The 16,177-nt window shown below is 55.1% G+C and overlaps 2 protein-coding genes across 3 annotated transcripts in view; one reads left to right on the plus strand and one right to left on the minus strand.

Annotated features, from left to right (window-relative positions):
• Positions 1–14,943, plus strand: part of CENPP (centromere protein P) — a 251,839-nt gene extending 236,896 nt beyond the window's left edge. Inside the window, exons 3-5 of one of the 2 annotated variants that reach the window (XM_059656286.1) lie at positions 13,495–13,574; positions 13,883–13,974; positions 14,290–14,845. In XM_059656286.1, the coding sequence (XP_059512269.1) occupies positions 13,495–13,574; positions 13,883–13,974; positions 14,290–14,462 (345 nt within the window). In that variant the 3' untranslated portion in view covers positions 14,463–14,845. Of the gene's footprint in view, positions 1–13,494; positions 13,575–13,882; positions 13,975–14,289 lie in introns of both variants that reach the window. The other variant, XM_059656285.1, reaches the window with a different exon arrangement.
• Positions 14,944–14,968: 25 nt separating this feature from the next.
• IPPK (inositol-pentakisphosphate 2-kinase) overlaps positions 14,969–16,177 on the minus strand; it is a 72,572-nt gene continuing 71,363 nt past the window's right edge. The window contains exon 13 of the mRNA XM_059656279.1: positions 14,969–16,115. Within this exon, the coding sequence (XP_059512262.1) occupies positions 15,890–16,115 (226 nt within the window). The 3' untranslated portion in view covers positions 14,969–15,889. The remainder of the gene's footprint in view (positions 16,116–16,177) is intronic.

Here is a 16,177-nt window from a genome sequence, read left to right on the forward strand (position 1 = left end):
GCTGAGCAGCCCGGCCTTGTCTCCGGTGAGCAGCAGGTCAGAGGGCCTTCAGGCATTCCTGCGTTCCTGTCCGAAGCTGCTTCTCTTTAAGCAGGGATGCTAATAACTACCTTCAACTTTCTGTGAAATAAATGAATAACACATGTCAGTGCCCGTCACAGGCTAGGGAATCTACTTTTTATTTCTTTATTTTAGTACTAGTGGCCCGGTGCATGAAATTCGTGCACATTAAAAGGGAATTAATTAGAGGAAATATTTTAATATTGCTATTTGCCCTTTCTCTATAATAGAAATGTCAGAGATGAAAGAAAATTAGTAAAATGTATATGAAAATCTTCCTCCTGTCAGAGTCTGGGGCGCACCACGGGACCCAGAGTGAAGTCCCTGCCCACCCATGTGCACCTCAAAATCACACAAGACCCAGACCCGGCCGGTCCCACCCTTGTCAAGCCCTGCCGGGCAGGGGACACAGCCTCAGGTCTCCAGCCCGGGCCAGGGCAGGGGGCGCACCTTGAGGTCCCCCATCAAGCCCCACCAGGCGGGTGCAGCCTCAGGTCCCTTGTCAAGCCCCGCTGGGCGGGGGTGTGCGGCCTGAAGTCCCCTGGCCCAGCACCAGGGTGGGGGGCACACCTTGAGGTCCCCCATCAATCCCTGCTGGGTGGGGGGGCGTGGCCTGAGGTCCCCCATCAATCCCCGCTGGGTGGGGGGTGTGGCCTGAGGTCCCCCATCAATCCCCGCTGGATGGGGGTGCGGCCTGAGGTCCCCAGTCAAACTCCACAGGGGATGTGGGGGGGCGCAGCCTCAGGTCCCTGCTGGTTGCTCGTTAAGGCTCATTACGGGAACTCAGCCTCTGCTGTGGGGGCAACCATCTTGTGTTACAGAAACATACCCCCCCCCCCCCACGCCTCTGCCGTGGGCACCGCCATCTTTGTGGCGGAGTGACTGTCAATTTGCATATTTCCTCTTTATTATATAGGTTTTTCCATCATTCTTGTTGAAAGTGTTATATACGTTCCCTCTTTTCCCCATTGACTCCCTCCAGCCCGCCCCCACCCCCCACGCCAGACCTCACCAGCCAATCAGTGATTCTCTCTCATCATTGGTGTTTCTCTCTCTCCCTCTCCCTTCCTCTCTGAAATAACAAAAAATAAAAAAGATCTGAGTTTGCTAGGGTTTGGGGAGAGAGAGGGATGAACAGGTGGGCACAGAGGCCTTTTGGGGCAGTGAGAACATTCTGTGTGGTCTTCTAAAGACGGACACATCATACGTCATTATAAGTTGTCTAAGCCCACCCCGTGTATGAGACCCGAGTGCTCCCAGTGTCCCTGTGGGGGGTTGTGATGTGTCCGTGCAGTTCCTCAGTCGGAACGATGGTGCCATTGCAGTGGGGATGTTGATAATGAGGGAGGTTAGAGGGGCGGGACACGGGGAAACCGCTGCACCTCCTTCTCAGTGTTGCTGTGAATCTGAAGTTGCTCTTTAATAAGATAGCCTTTGGCAGGACCAGAGGAGGCCAGCGGGAGTCGGGTCTAGGATGGGATTGCGACTGAGGCCAGCAAGCATTGTGAGTGGCAACCAGTTTCCAGGGAGAAATCTATAGTAACATGGCGAGGACTTGGGTGCGGAGTCTCGTTGTGTTGACCTAGTTCTTGGTGATGTCATGTTTCTAAATATACTCCGCTCTTGAGATGAGGGCAGTGCTTTTGTCAGAACAAGAAACTGTACTGAAGTCCTTTGTTGGGGGTTACTCCCAAAAGTACAGGAAATGATGCGAAGCATGTGGTTCTCACCTGTGAAGGAAGAGAGTATCTTCATGAGCTTGTCGGGGCCAGGTGGCAACCCTTATGTTGACCAGTCCGGACTGGGGTGGCCATCCATTTGGACTCATGACCTACCTGATTGACGACTGTATCCAGAGTGCCGAGTGACTGGCCTGGAGGGACCCCGTGGAGCCTGGACCCTTAAAGCAGGAGCCTGGCCGTATGCATGGTAATCGGCTCCTCTTCACCTGCTAATACACTCACCTCTGTCAGCCCAGAGGACCTCCTGGGTCCTGTCTGGGTGTCCTCAGCCCCAGGCCCTGCACTCCCCTCCCCCGGGCCCTGCACTCCCCTCTCCCAGGCCCTGCACTCCCCTCTCCCAGGCCCTGCACTCCCCTCCCCCGGGCCCTGCACTCCCCTCCCCCGGCCCTGCACTCCCCTCCCCCGGGCCCTGCACTCCCCTCCCCCGGGCCCTGCACTCCTCTCCCCCGGGCCCTGCACTCCCCTCCCCAGGCCCTGCACTCCCCTCCCCAGGCCCTGCTCTCCCCTCCCCAGGCCCTGCTCTCCTCCAGGCCCTGCACTCCCCTCCCCCGGCCCTGCACTCCTCTCCCCCGGGCCCTGCACTCCCCTCCCCAGGCCCTGCACTCCCCTCCCCAGGCCCTGCTCTCCCCCGGGCCCTGCTCTCCCCTCCCCAGGCCCTGCACTCCCCTCCCCAGGCCCTGCTCTCCCCCAGGCCCTGCACTCCCCTCCCCCGGGCCCTGCACTCCTCTCCCCCGGGCCCTGCACTCCCCTCGCCAGGCCCTGCTCTCCCCCAGGCTCTGCACTCCCCCGGGCCCTGCACTCCCCTCCCCAGGACCTGCACTCCCCTCCCCAGGCCCTGCACTCCCCTCCCCAGGCCCTGCTCTCCCCCGGGCCCTGCTCTCCCCTCCCCAGGCCCTGCACTCCCCTCCCCAGGCCCTGCTCTCCCCCAGGCCCTGCACTCCCCTCCCCAGGCCCTGCACTCCCCTCCCCCGGGCCCTGCACTCCCCTCTCCCGGGCCCTGCACTCCCCTCTCCCGGGCCCTGCACTCCTCTCCCCCGGGCCCTGCACTCCCCTCGCCAGGCCCTGCTCTCCCCCAGGCTCTGCACTCCCCCGGGCCCTGCTCTCCCCCGGGCCCTGCACTCCCCTCCCCAGGCCCTGCACTCCCCCGGGCCCTGCACTCCCCTCCCCAGGCCCTGCACTCCCCTCCCCAGGCCCTGCTCTCCCCCCCCCCCCCCCCCCCGCCCTGCTCTCCCCTCCCCCGGGCCCTGCACTCCCCCAGCACATCTGGGAGGATGAGGCATCCTGTCCCTCAGGCTCTTTATTCCTCGCTGTTCCTCACATAGAGCATTCAGGAACCGCAGACATGCAGGATCCACTCAAGCACTGCTTTTACTGGCTCATTTTAAAATTTAGTTTCATCTCTGCTTTTTAGAGCTGATTACTTAAGTTTAGGCTTGGATGGAGAAGTGAATTTACCAGGTGTACCGGTTAATAATGCAGATTTTGTAATCAAAGAAAACATGCCCTATTTTATTTTGCCCAGAGGGGGGTTTGCTCTGTTACTAAGAACATAAGTTGACTCGATGGTTCATTTATTTGCCTCCCACTCCTAAAAACCACAGGCATTTAACACAGGACTCTAGAGTACCAGTTTGGATATACCAGGTGTACCAGTTAATAATGCGGATTTTTTAATCAAAGAAAACATGATAATTTCATGAGAAACATCAAAAGTGCTTTATTCAAAGTAATGTCCATCGCTAGCTACACATTTCCCCCATCTTTCAGGTAATTTGTGGATACCGTCCCAATAGAACTTTTCTTGTTTTGAGGCAAACCATTCAGAGGCCCAGTTTTCCATTTCTTTGTACATTTTGAAGTGCTGCTCAGAAAGTGCATGTGCCATCGATCAGAACAAGTGGTAATCTGAAGGAGCAAGGTCTGGTGAATACGGTGGGTGGGTTAATTCTTCCCAGGCAAGATCTTTCAATCTGTCTTTAACTGGTTTTGAAGTGTGTGATGGTGCATTATCATGAAACAAAATTACTTTGCTGTGTCTTCTGAAACATTCTGGTCGTTTCATGATCAAAGCATGATTCTAATAGAGTATTTGTTGTTGGTATTGATCAGTATTAACCGTTTCACCTGGTTTTAGAAGCTCCTAATACACCACACCTTCCTGATCCCACCGAACACAGAGCATTGTCTTCTTTCCGAAGCGATTTGGCCTTGCAGTCAATGTTGATGGTTGACCTGGATCAACCCATGATTTTGTGCGTTTGGGATTCTCAAAATAAATCCACTTTTCATCACCAGTCACAATTCGATGCAAAAAAGACTTTCATGCAGTTGAAGCAGCATTTTACTGATGACTTTTTGGTTTTCCATTTGTCTTTCGTTCAGTTGATGTGGCACCCATTTTCCTTCCTTTAAAATCTTTCCCATTGCTTGTAAATGATCAGAAATTGTTTGCTGAGCAACGTTTCATCTTTCTGCGAGTTGTTTCTTTTTAAAATATATTTTATTGATTTTTTGCAGAGAGGAAGGGAGAGGTAGTTAGAAACATCGATGAGAGCCGAAACCGGTTTGGCTCAGTGGATAGAGCGTCAGCCTGCGGACTGAAAGGTCCCAGGTTCGATTCCGGTCAAGGGCATGTACCTGGGTTGCGGGCACATCCCCAGTGGGAGATGTGCAGGAGGCAGCTGATCGATGTTTCTCTCTCATCGATGTTTCTAACTCTCTATCTCTCTCCCTTCCTCTCTGTAAAAAATCAATAAAATATATTAAAAAAAAAAAAAGAAAAAGAAAAAAGAAACATCGATGAGAGAGAAATCAATCAGCTGCCTCCTGCACACCCCCTACTGGGGATGTGCCCAAAAGCAACATACATGCCCTTGACCGGAATCGAACCCAGGACTCTTGAGTCTGCAGGCCGACGCTCTATCCACTGAGCCAAACCAATTAGGGCTCTGCAAGTTGTTTTGACTTTGACACGCATCTTCATCCAATAATGTTTGTAATTGTTGGTCTTCAAACTTTTTCGATTGACCTGGACGTCCTTTGTCTTTCACATCGAAATCATCACTTTTAAAGCGTTTAAACCAGCGCTCACAAGTATCTTGAGATGGAGCCTGTTCACCATAAGCTTCCTGAAGTATACAGCAGCACTTTCCTTCAAAATAAATACTGAATTAAAACTTCCTGCAAATGCTCTTTTTTGGGCACGAAATTTGACTTTTTAAGTGTAAAAATATGTATGATGTGAACACCTTCAGCAAATTTGACATATGAAGTTTTGAAGCTTGTTGTCAATACAACAAAATAGCATACATTTCAAATCGCATATATATCAACATATGTGTAACTCCATCTATTGAAGAAAATCCACATTATTAACTGGTAGTACACCTAGTATATCATTAGCTCTCTATATAAAATTAATTTAAGTATTATTTAAACCTTAACTTCTATACCCAAACTATTCACCCAGTATGAGGAAACGTTAAAAATATTATTGAACATGAAAGGTCAATAAATGGGATACTGACCGGGAGCCTGCACTGAGAGCCCTGCCAACACCTTCCTGGAATGACAGCGGAGCCTCTGTAACAAACAGAGTGCGGGGCTGAGAGGCGGGAGGAGGGCGGGAAGCCGCCCAGGAGGCTGCTGGGCCTCTGCAAGGAGGGGGGTCTCCAGAAAGGGCCGCACTGGGGGGCCGCCCTGGAGAGAACTCCCAGGGCGGCTGATTCTAAATAGGAGCAGGCCCAGCAGCCCTGCTGGCCGGGAGCCCTGGGCGGGGCTTAGGTCTGACTCATGTCTGGCTCAGGGTGTGGAATGCATGAACCAACTTTTAGGGGCGATTATGCTTCCCAACAAAAATGTTTTTGTTGCTACCATCAAAGTCAGCTGCCAACATGAATTATGCTGCGAGTTGGTTGTAAGAGCACTGATGGTGTATTTCCACTGCATCTGGGTGTACAGAAGCGGGGGCGGGGGGGCGGCGGGGGGCTGTGAGCCTCCCTCACGCGGCACAGCCTGGAGCCTCGGGGGCATTGGAAGGGACTCGCTCAGCTGCGGGAGTGGGGGAGGGGGGCAGGATGTCTCTTAGGAAAGAAACGCAAGGCCTTAAAAGTCAGTGATTCCATGGAAAACTTTTAAATGAGACCATAGAAACTTTACATTGTAACCAGTTTCAGTGTTTCGGACACTTTGAGATTTGTGAACTAGGAGAGACCGTAACCCTTAGCGCAGAGGTTGAATATGACTTTCATTATCTGCTGTTTTCCTGCATAATTACATGCCAGTAACTGTATGGTGAGAGAGCTGTGAATTTACCTCTGAAGGGTTTCTAGTATTTCTTATTGTGTTTACATGTCTGCGTGAATTCCGCTTCTTAGTCATTTTAGACTCTTTAATTAGAACAGGAGGGAACAAGGGCTTCTCCCAGCGCACAGCTGCGCCCGCGGCGTGGGCATGAGCTTACGGCAGGCCGGCCGCTGTGCACTGTCCGGCCACCTGAACGGTGACTTAAGGGCGGCTGCGGGGCGGGGCCTGGCTGTGCGCACCTGATCGCCCTTTTTCCTGAAGCGGGAAGGTGTGGAAGAGCTACCTTTGGAAGCTGTGCTCCTCTGGACCCCACACCCTCCCGCGCCCTGCGTGCTGCGCCGCTCCGACCGGCGCTCCGTGAGTCCTCAGCCACCTCCCGGGGCTTCCGCACGAGCTGCGGAGGGGCGCAGAGTAGCGTCCGGGCTGGGCTGGCCCGCGGGGCAGGGGCAGCGTCCGCCCCGCCCCACGCGGCTCTCCAGCTCCCAGGGGGCGGGAGGCCCTGGGTTTCGGGCCTGGCGGAGGGACGTGCTGGGAGGGGCAGGTGGGGGAGGTCACGGCCTCACGGGGTTATGGGGCCCTGGGCGCCAGGCTGCAGCCTTGGCCTCGGAGTCGGGAGATGAGCATTCGCTCCTGGACAGGAGTTGCTCTTAATGCCCTGGCCAGTGTTGCTCACTGGTCGGCGTGTCAGCCCCTGGACTGACGGGTCGTGAGTTCGATTCCCAGTCACAGGTGGGTACCTGGGCTGCAGGTTCCATCCCCGCCTCCTGTCCGGGTGCGTCTCACATCGAGGTTTCTCTCTCCTCTCTCTCTTCCCCACCATCACCCCTCTCCTCCCTTCCTCCCACTCTCTCTGGAAATCATTAAGGATTTTTTTTAAAAAAGGAAAAGAAAAATAGAAGAGAAGAAAGTACATTTCAGCCTGAGGGCCCAGGAGGACAGGGCCTGTGAGGCGGTAAGGTGGGGTGGGGGGTCTTGCGGAGCAAAGCCCGGCCACGTGTCCCGTTCATCCCGGGCCACGCGCCCCGTGGGACCTGGTCTTGTTTCTCGCGTGTGTAATCTGTTCACTTCTCTCCCCTCCTCCCCCACGGAAACACCAGGGCGCGGTGTGGTCCCTGCGGCTCTGGCTGCGCCCCAGGCGCCGCCCCTGCTCTGGGCGCCGGTCCACACCGCCCGGAGGCGCCGGGAGCCGCCGCAGCGCTGGCCTGGCGCCCGGTGTGAGTTTCCTGTACTTTCCGCGGCGGCAGCTCTTTAGGTTTTTTTTCCATCGCAAAGGTGAGGCCCTGGGAGCTGGCTGCTGGGGCCACAGGCTTCGCAGTCACTGGTTTCTGCTGGCCCGCGCTTCCCTCGTCCTCGTGGCCACGCGTGACCTGATGGCCACGTCTTCACTTTAAAGAGGCTATTAGGGCCCGGCAAGTGTCTCCCAGTGGTCAGCGCGCCAGCTCACGCACGGGAGGGTCGCGGGTTCCATTCCAGTCAAGGGTACACACCTGGTTGCAGGGTCAAACCCCGCCCCAGTCGGGTGCCTGTGGGAGGCAACCAGTCCAGTGTCTCTCACATGGATGTTTCTCTCTCGCCCCTTCCTCTCCCTCTCCACCCGCTCTAAGAACCAATGGGAGAAACAGCCCCTCTCCACGCGATTGGAATCTATTCCAATAAAGTGGGTCCCTGAGACCCTCTGGCTCTTCCAGTCTCACAAAACAAGAAATGGGGGGACAGACGCCGCTGGGCTGCTCTGGAGCATGCAGCCCACGCAGGGGGGTCCGAGGGGCCTGGGGCTGTGTGTGTGTGGGGGGGCTGTTTACTAAGCACCCTCAGGACACGTTTTAGGGCCCCCCCTCAGTCACACACACCCAAGCCCAGCACTGAGCATCTCCCTCCCAGGGTTTCTGGGGCGGTTCCCGGGCGGGCTCTGAGGGGACACTGCTCCACGCGTCGGCCTGCCGCCCTGGCAGCCGGGGGGCTGGTCCCAGCGGGGCTCTCGGGTGCGGACACGGGTGGGGCCGGCCTGTCTGGGCCTCGTGGTTCCCCAGAGGCAGTTCAGCCAGCAGCCATGGGGTTGGGGAAAATGGGACAAAGGGAGTCGCCCTCTGTGCTGGGGGAGAGAGGGGCGCCTGCTGTCCAGCCTGGGCTGGGGGCTGGGGCCGCAGCAGGAGCCTCGCCTCTCTGGTTGCTGCGCTGATGGGGTGGCGGGTGAAGGCTGGCCCCGCTGGCTGCTGCCACAGCCGGGCCTGGCACGTGCGGAGGGGGACGCGGGCGCTGTGCGGGGAGGAGCGGCCGGGCCGGTGGGCGGAGGAAACGCTCTGGGGTTAGAAAGTGGCGATGGTTACAGAACCTTGTGGATGTACGAAACCTACTGAAGCGTACACTTTAAGGAGTGAATTCTGTAATGGGAATTACATCCCAATTTCTAAAATCATTGAATCAGCCAGACATCGTCTCTGGGGAAAACATTAAAATGAAGCTGCGGACACGAGGGTCCCCTGTGTCAGAGGGCGCGGCCGCGGGCGGGACCGGCGATGGACCGAGCGAAGCTGTGAAAGCCGCCCCGCAGCCCCGGGGGAAAGCGGGTCTCAGGGCCACACGGGGCCCGGATGGAAGCGCCCGTCGGCCCATCCTCTCTCCTAACCACCAGGAGAGTCTGTGCGACTGAAGAAGCTGGCCAGGCCGCTGCCGCAGCAAAACCTGCGCCTTCGCCCTTTCTCGGGGGGCCAGGTCCCTGTCATGAGCGTCAGCCCGGCGATAGGGAAGTTCCCGCTGCCGTTGAGCGCGCTCCACCCTGACCGGCGGGATCATTTGTACAACTTCTCTGCCTCCTCCCTGCAAGCCCCCCCTTCTGTTGCTGAGACCCCCTTTGTCGCAGGCATCTGCCACCCTCCTCTCTGCGGATGTCTCGGGTCGGATCAGAGGCCACCAGGCACACGAGTGAGGCTGGGCGGACGGGGTGGCATCATGGGTCCTGCAGGGAGCTTTGCCCACGACCCCCGCGCTCTCCGGAAACACAGGGACGCCTGACCTCTTCCTAGCGTCCGCTTTTCCTTTTTGATGTTTAAAACTAAACTAAACTAAAGGGAGTACAATTTATTTTTAGTGAAAGCTTCTAATCTAAACCCTCCTTTTGGTCATGAGAAGGCCTGGCGAGACCGTGAGGCCTGTGTGGAGGCCCTGCCCGCAGCCCTTGTGCTGCCCGCCCCGCCCCGCGCTGGCGCCGGCCCAGGCCACCGGCCGCAGCAGCTCAGCCTGGAGCCAGGCCTCACCCACGCGTTCTCCCAGCGTTCCTCATGCAGTTGTTATTCACTTAGAAGAGCTTGAGGTTTAAAAGCCAGCCAGCACTTTCCACTTAGAACACTTAGGTATAAACTTTCCTATGAAACTGCTCCACTGAGATTAGAAGTTGCCTGTAACATAAACCAGGCCCGCCCAGCATGCGGTCAGACAGCTTGGTGTTTGCACATGTTCTGCCCGTCAGCGTCTTTCACACACAGGCTGCGGGCTGGGAGCACTGGCCTCCTGCTGGAGCAGCTCCATCTTTGTCCTCACAGGACCTGTCCCCAGATCCCTGGGCCTCAGGAAGACCCCATCCTTTCTGTGCCCCCCCTTTTCTGGCCCCTGCCCCTGCCCCTTCTTGGGGGTCCTCAGGCTTCCAGACCAAGCACCTCCCTGTCCCTCCAGGAGGCTCAGAGCGGCCCCACAGCTGGGCCTGGGTCTGGGCACAGCTTAGGTGCCCATTTCTGCACCAGGAGGTGTCTTTCCAAAGGAGGCCCTGTGAGCTGGGACTCCCTGTGGGGCCTGCTCACCACCCCGACTGCAGTCTGTCCCTGCAGACACCCAGGCAGTCCCTCTGTGGGGACAGCACAGCACTATTGTGCTGGTGGCCGGAGAGTCAGCCTCGCCCTTGTGTTAATTCCAACACAGTCACAGGAAGCAGGGATACAGGCTGCTCTTCCCACTCACAGCTGCTGCCTCCTTGGCCCGCCCTGTCCCGAAGGGCCTGGGCCAGCTGCAAACAGCAGGCAGCAGCCACTGCCCGGCTAGGAACTGACAGGAGAGTCTGTGAGCCTGGAGATGGGGGAGGCCCACGCCACCTTCCTGTTTGAGAGAGAGCCCTTTTCACTTTAAAATGGGACACAGCCTCATTGGGAAGCTGCTGACTTGCAGATCACACTTCCCGCAGCCTCGTTACCCAGGACAGCCGGCCCCATGCCGGGAGACAGACAGGCCTGCGGGAGACCGGTGGCCCTGCCTCGCAGGAGCCGTGTGCCCACGGTCACTGCCGTGCGGGGGGGGGGGGGGGCAAGGTGCTAGCCAGTGTGAGGATGGACGGGGTGGGGGTGTCCACTGTGTGGGCAGCCAGCCCACAGGCCTTAGTGTGAAAGGCTTTTAAAGCTGAGAGAAAAGCAGTCGTCTTACAGCGAGGAAGCCGGCAGGGACAGAGTCACCATGGGGAGTCGGGCGCTGCTGTCAGTGTCCCCCGGGGCCGCCTGCCTGTCCTCCCCAGGCTGCCTGTCCTCCTTGGGCTGCCTCTGCTCCGAGGGTGGGAGGAATCAGAATGAAATTTCTGTAACATGTTCACCTTGGGGGGGTGATAGTGAGGCAGCATGGAGGTCTCGTGGCTGTGGAAAGATCTAGAACACAGTGCCAGGGAGCACAGAAGGCAGGAGTGCGGGAGCCGTGGCCAGGGCACCTAGATGCCACGTGCTGGGTGAGGGGCTGGCATGTCAGAAACAGGCTTTCGGAGTGGTGAGACGCCTCACAGGGGTCTCCCGCTTCTTTCCAGTCCCCTGGATCAGCATCCTTGTGCCCCACAGATTGCTCGTGGAAAAATGATAAGGGGGCTTCTAAACCACAGAACCACCGTCATTCAGAACTGCCTGAAATCTGACTGAATGGAAGTCCTACAACTAGGGATTTAAAGGAGCAGCCACATCAAGACTAGTAGGAGAGGCAGAGTCACTGCAGAATGAGCTGGTCCCACACCCATGTGTGGCCAATAAAACTGGGAGGGAAATCTTGGCTACGGAGGTCCCCTGAAGAACAAGGTGTCCCAGCCCCATACCAGACCCCTCAGCCCAGGGTTCCAGTGCTGGGAAGATTAATCCCTGTAACTTTGGGCTGTAAAAACCAGTGGGGTTTGTGGCTGAGTCACATGAAAGCTGCTGGAGACCCAGGCAGCTCCTCTTAAAGGGCTAGCACACAGACTTACTCGGACTCATTCCCTCTGAGCTCTAGCACTGGGGCAGCAGCTTGAAAGGCCCCAGGGCCATACAGGAGCAACTACATTGTCTGGCATCAGGGAAGGAACTGGGGGGAGGGCAGTTTTCTCCCAGACAGAAGTGCTGGCAGAGGTCACTGTTCCTTTTCTGAGCCCTCCCCCCACAGAGCCAGCAGATGGGTGCCATATCTTAGATTCCATCAATTCCATCAGCCTGGCTCACACTGTTCGCCTCACCATGGAGAATTCCCTGAGGCCCACGCAAGCTGTTTGCAGTGGCTCTTCAATACCAATGAACTCTGTCCTGGCTCAGGCTTCAGACTCAACTAAAATCCTTCAAACAAGCAGCATTTGGTCTCAGCATGCTATGGACTTCTTGCTAAGTGGCCACAGGCCTGGTACTAGCAGCAGCCAGCCTTGGTTCACAGCTTGGCTTCTGGACACATCCAAGCCCAGCACAAGGAGCAGCCATCTGCAGATCGCTTTGTAGCTCATGCCAAATGGCCCCAGACAGAACACAGATGGTGTTGATCATGGCCTGGATGCCCTAGGAGGCCCCAGAGTCAGCGCACTCAGTGGACAGCTTCAGACCACATTGAAGCACCGTTCAACCACCTCCACAAGCAACACACTCAAGGGGCAAACTCAGCAAGCACCAGAGCCCTGCTGAAGTAAGTCCTGCTCTGTGGGGTGGGCCCCTGGACAGCTGATCCTGTGTGGTCTGTGGTCACTGATAGCAGCCATCGGCCTGAAGGTAAATCCCTGCCATTAATGTGCCAACAGCAATCCAGGTTCGACTACAACAGGAGGGTGTACACAGCCCATTGGGTTGGAGGGGAGGCTGTGCCGCTGGACCCTACATTAAGTCACTCTACCAAGCCTGGGAGATGTAGCAGCTCTACCTAATACATAGAAACAAACACAGGCTGCCAAAATGAGGACACAAAGAAACATGTCCCAAATAAAACAGCAAACTCCAGGAAAAAAACTAGACAAAATCGAGACAAGTAATCTACTAGATGCAGAGTTCAAAACACTGGTTACAAGGATGCTCAATGAACTTACAAGTTTAACAGTATTAAAAAGAAGACATGGAAACCATAAAAAACAAAAACAAAAAACAACAACCTGAAATGAATAATTTGCAGGGAGTCAACTGTAAAGCATATAAAGCAGAGAATCAAATCAGCAATTTGGAACATCAGAAAGCAAAAAACTCCCAGTCAGAAGAGCAAAAAGAAAAAGAAATCCAAAAACATGAAGATAGTGTAAGAAGACTCTGGGACAACTTCAAGCGTACCAACATTCACATTACAGGGGTGCTGGAAGGAGAGGAGAGGGAGCAAGAAATTGAAAACCTATCTGAAGAAATAATGACAGAAAACTTCCCTAACCTGGTGAAGGAAATAGACTTACAAGTCCAGGAAGTGGAGTCCCAAACAAGATGAACCCAAAGAGACCCACACCAAGACACATCATAATTTAAAGGCCAAAGGTTAAAAAGAGAGAATCTTAAAAGCACCAAGAGAAAAGCAGTCAGTTATCTACAAGGGAGCTCCCATACAAATATCAGCTGATTTCTCAACGGAAACTTTGTGGTCAGGAGGGAGTGGCAGGAAATATTAAAAGTGATGAAAAGCAAGAACCTACAATCAAGATTACTCTACCCAACAAAGCTATCATTTAGAATCAAAGGACAGATAAAGAGCTGCACAGACAAGAAAAAGCTAAAGGAGTTCAACACCACCAAACCAGTATTATATGAAATGTTAAAGGGTCTTGAAGAAGAAAAGAAGATTTAAAAAATATGAGCAATAAAATGGCAATAAATACATATCTATCAACAATTGAATCTAAAAAAACACACAAAAAAATAAATGAACAAGCAGAACAGAAACAATGATAGATACAGAGAACAGTTTGTTGTGACGGGCTGGGGGCCCAGTGAAAAAGGTGAAAGGATTAAGATGTACAAATTGGCTGTTACAGAATAGTCCCTGGGATGTAACGTTCAATATTGTAATAAGTGTGTCAAATGGGTACGTGATTTATTGGGATGATCGCTTAGGTATGTGACGTCTAATCACTGGGTGTACGCCGGAAACTAATATAATATTGTCAACTGTAACTGAAAAATAAAAAATGATTTAAAAATACTTCATTTTTCTTCTCCCCCAGGAGAAGTACCCAGCGGCTGTGCAGCTCCCCGAGGGGGCCTCCTCCAGCTGCATGAGCATCCGGAGTGCCAGCCAGCCAGGGTGAGTGCACAGCCCGTGGGCGCCGGCTTCCTTGCTCGCCAAGTCCCTTCCCTGCAACCAGATGGCATTTCCTGGTGAAAACGAGGATTACAAATATAGAGGGCAAATGCGAGCTGCCGACACCTGGAGAAACCTCTGTGGTGCCCTAACAGGTGCACACCCACTGACGGCCGCAGAAGAGGAGGGGCACGTGGGTGAAGAGGGTGCCAGCTCAGCTCAGCTGGGGCAGCGCCTGCATTGGGCGGGGCCTCCTTCCTATGGCACAATCATGCTTCAAGGCACCTGGGGGCGGCTCTGACCTCTTTCAGGTTTGAGCTGGTCATCGTCTGGAGGATGCACATAGATGAAGAAGGGAAGGTTTTGCCGAAGCTGGATCTTCTCACCCAAGTGCCAGAGCGAGGTAGGCAGGCCAGCGGGCTCTGCAGTCTTAGTGCCCAGCAGGGACACCCACTGATTTCACCTGGTTCACATGGCAACAATCAAAGGCTGAAAATCTCAGTGTACTTTTTATGTCATTTTAAAAAATATTCTGATCAATAATCACTCCAGAAGCACCCGTGGAGGCCCTGCGCCCAGGCCTCCTGGGCTGCTGCACAGTGTGGGGAGGGGGTTGTGCCTGTGGGCTGGGCTGTGCTGATGGCTGACACAGCAGCAACAGGGGAGGTGGGCAGGGTCCCGGCCGGTGTGTTTCTGACCCAGTGTGTTCTCCTTACAGCCCTGGAGCTGGACCGGAAGGGAGCAGTCGCAGCTGCTCCTCTCCACTTCCGGGCCCTGCTGGGCCTGCTGGGCATCGAGGCGGCTCTGGAGAGCCTGCTGAGGCTGCTCTGCGCGGAGGGAAAGCCCTGTGCCCACCCAGCACCGCCAGGGGCCTGGGATGTTACTGAATAGAAACACTGGCTGCTGCCGACTTAGAAACCACACCCTCGGCACACGTCTGTGCAGTGGTGACACATGATCTACCAACTGTCAGGTCATGAAAAACACAGACAGCTGTTTAACACAAAATGAAAAGCCTGACACATGAGGAGCAGCTGTGCCCCCTCCCACCCCGGGAGGCTCTCCCCTCCCCTCGGCCTCCCGAGCTGGAAAGCCGCTCCCCTCAGCCAGTCCTGACACACACTCTTCTTGACCCAAAACAGCAAGTCTGCACTTCAACCTGCAGTGGGACAGCAAGACCCACTGTCCCCCACAGGCCTGGGCCGTCCCCCCCACGCCGCCCCCCTCTGTCCCACCCGTCAGCCCCAGCTCCATGCGCGTCCAGCAGGTGGAGTCTAACGCCTCCTGCCCCCACACTAACAGGAGAAGATGGGCAGCACTTGAGTATTTTTCCGACCCCCTGAGTACAGAAGTAAATGTTATGACAGAATTAAAGAATAAATTCTAGAAAAACTGGCGTAATTCAAACAAGTGTAATTCTCAAATTATCACAAAATTTCCCCACAAAAATTTACAATCAGCAAAATATTCTCCTTATATTTCATGTAGCATTTTCATATAATTCCACGGTTTCACTAACATTATAATATATTACATTGAGCCTTCATTAATCCCTCAAACGATGCTATAAATAATCAGTCTGTACAACCGACAATGGAGTGAACCTGCCACCAGGACTCGCATGTCACAGCAGCCTGGTGCCTGGGAAGCCCCAAGAGCCCGGGGTGCCAGCAGGGCCGCTCCTCCTGCACCAGCGGCGGCGCCCTGCAGAGGCGGCCCAGCACCCAAGGGAGGCCCAGGGCAGAGGCACTGGGCTGGCGCCTCCCCGCAGTTCAGAGCGGCATCGCTCAGGAAAGGAGAGGAAAGGAGTTGGTGCTCACGTGATGGTGTTTGCCCAACCTGAGTCCCGTGGCCCCTGCTGATCCCACGCAGAATGGTGGCCGTCTGCACTGCGCCCTCACCTGCAGGAGCCACAGGCCTGTGCTGATTGGCGTGTGGCTGGCCACTCAGCTGAGGCAGTTCCAGTAGGATCCCAGTTTTCTTAAAAGGCCAAATTGTAAGATCTACATGACAGTCCGTGTTCCGTGTGCTAAGAGCCTGATGGTAGGAGATCCAAACCTTGGGTCTTACAATCAGGCGTTTGCATTAGAGGTTAGACATGAGCCTTGGGTAAGAAGGAAGCTGCCCGAGGCGCCAGGACACGATGCAGAGCCCCCCTGGCCCGCCTGCCCTGGGAGGGGCCTCCATCCTGCATCCCAGCAGCAGCCCCGAACAGTGGTTAGAAAGCAACAACATTCACAGCCAGTCACCCACCACAAAGCGCTATCGTTCAACCTTCACATCCCATGTTCAAGTTTCAAGACACCACAGGAGAAAAGCTAGACCTTATGGAGAACTAAGGTGCAGTCTTCGCTCTCCTTGAACCTGGCCGACACCGGGGCGGCGTCTTTGGCGCGCACAGCCTTCGAGTAGTAGCTGACGATCTTGCCATCCAGTCTGTACTGATGCGGGATGCTCTCGTAGGGCTTGAGGTCAAGGTCCAGCACAGACACGGAGAAGGCAAACCTGGACCGCGACGCAGGGACCACAGGCCTCTGGTCAGAGCTGAAAACAAAAAGCAATGTCAGCGCTCCCAACCCTCTCCTTGCTCACAAAGAGCACCCATT

The sequence above is a fragment of the Myotis daubentonii genome, chromosome 11, assembly GCF_963259705.1.
Source record: "Myotis daubentonii chromosome 11, mMyoDau2.1, whole genome shotgun sequence".
Lineage (NCBI taxonomy): Eukaryota > Metazoa > Chordata > Mammalia > Chiroptera > Vespertilionidae > Myotis > Myotis daubentonii.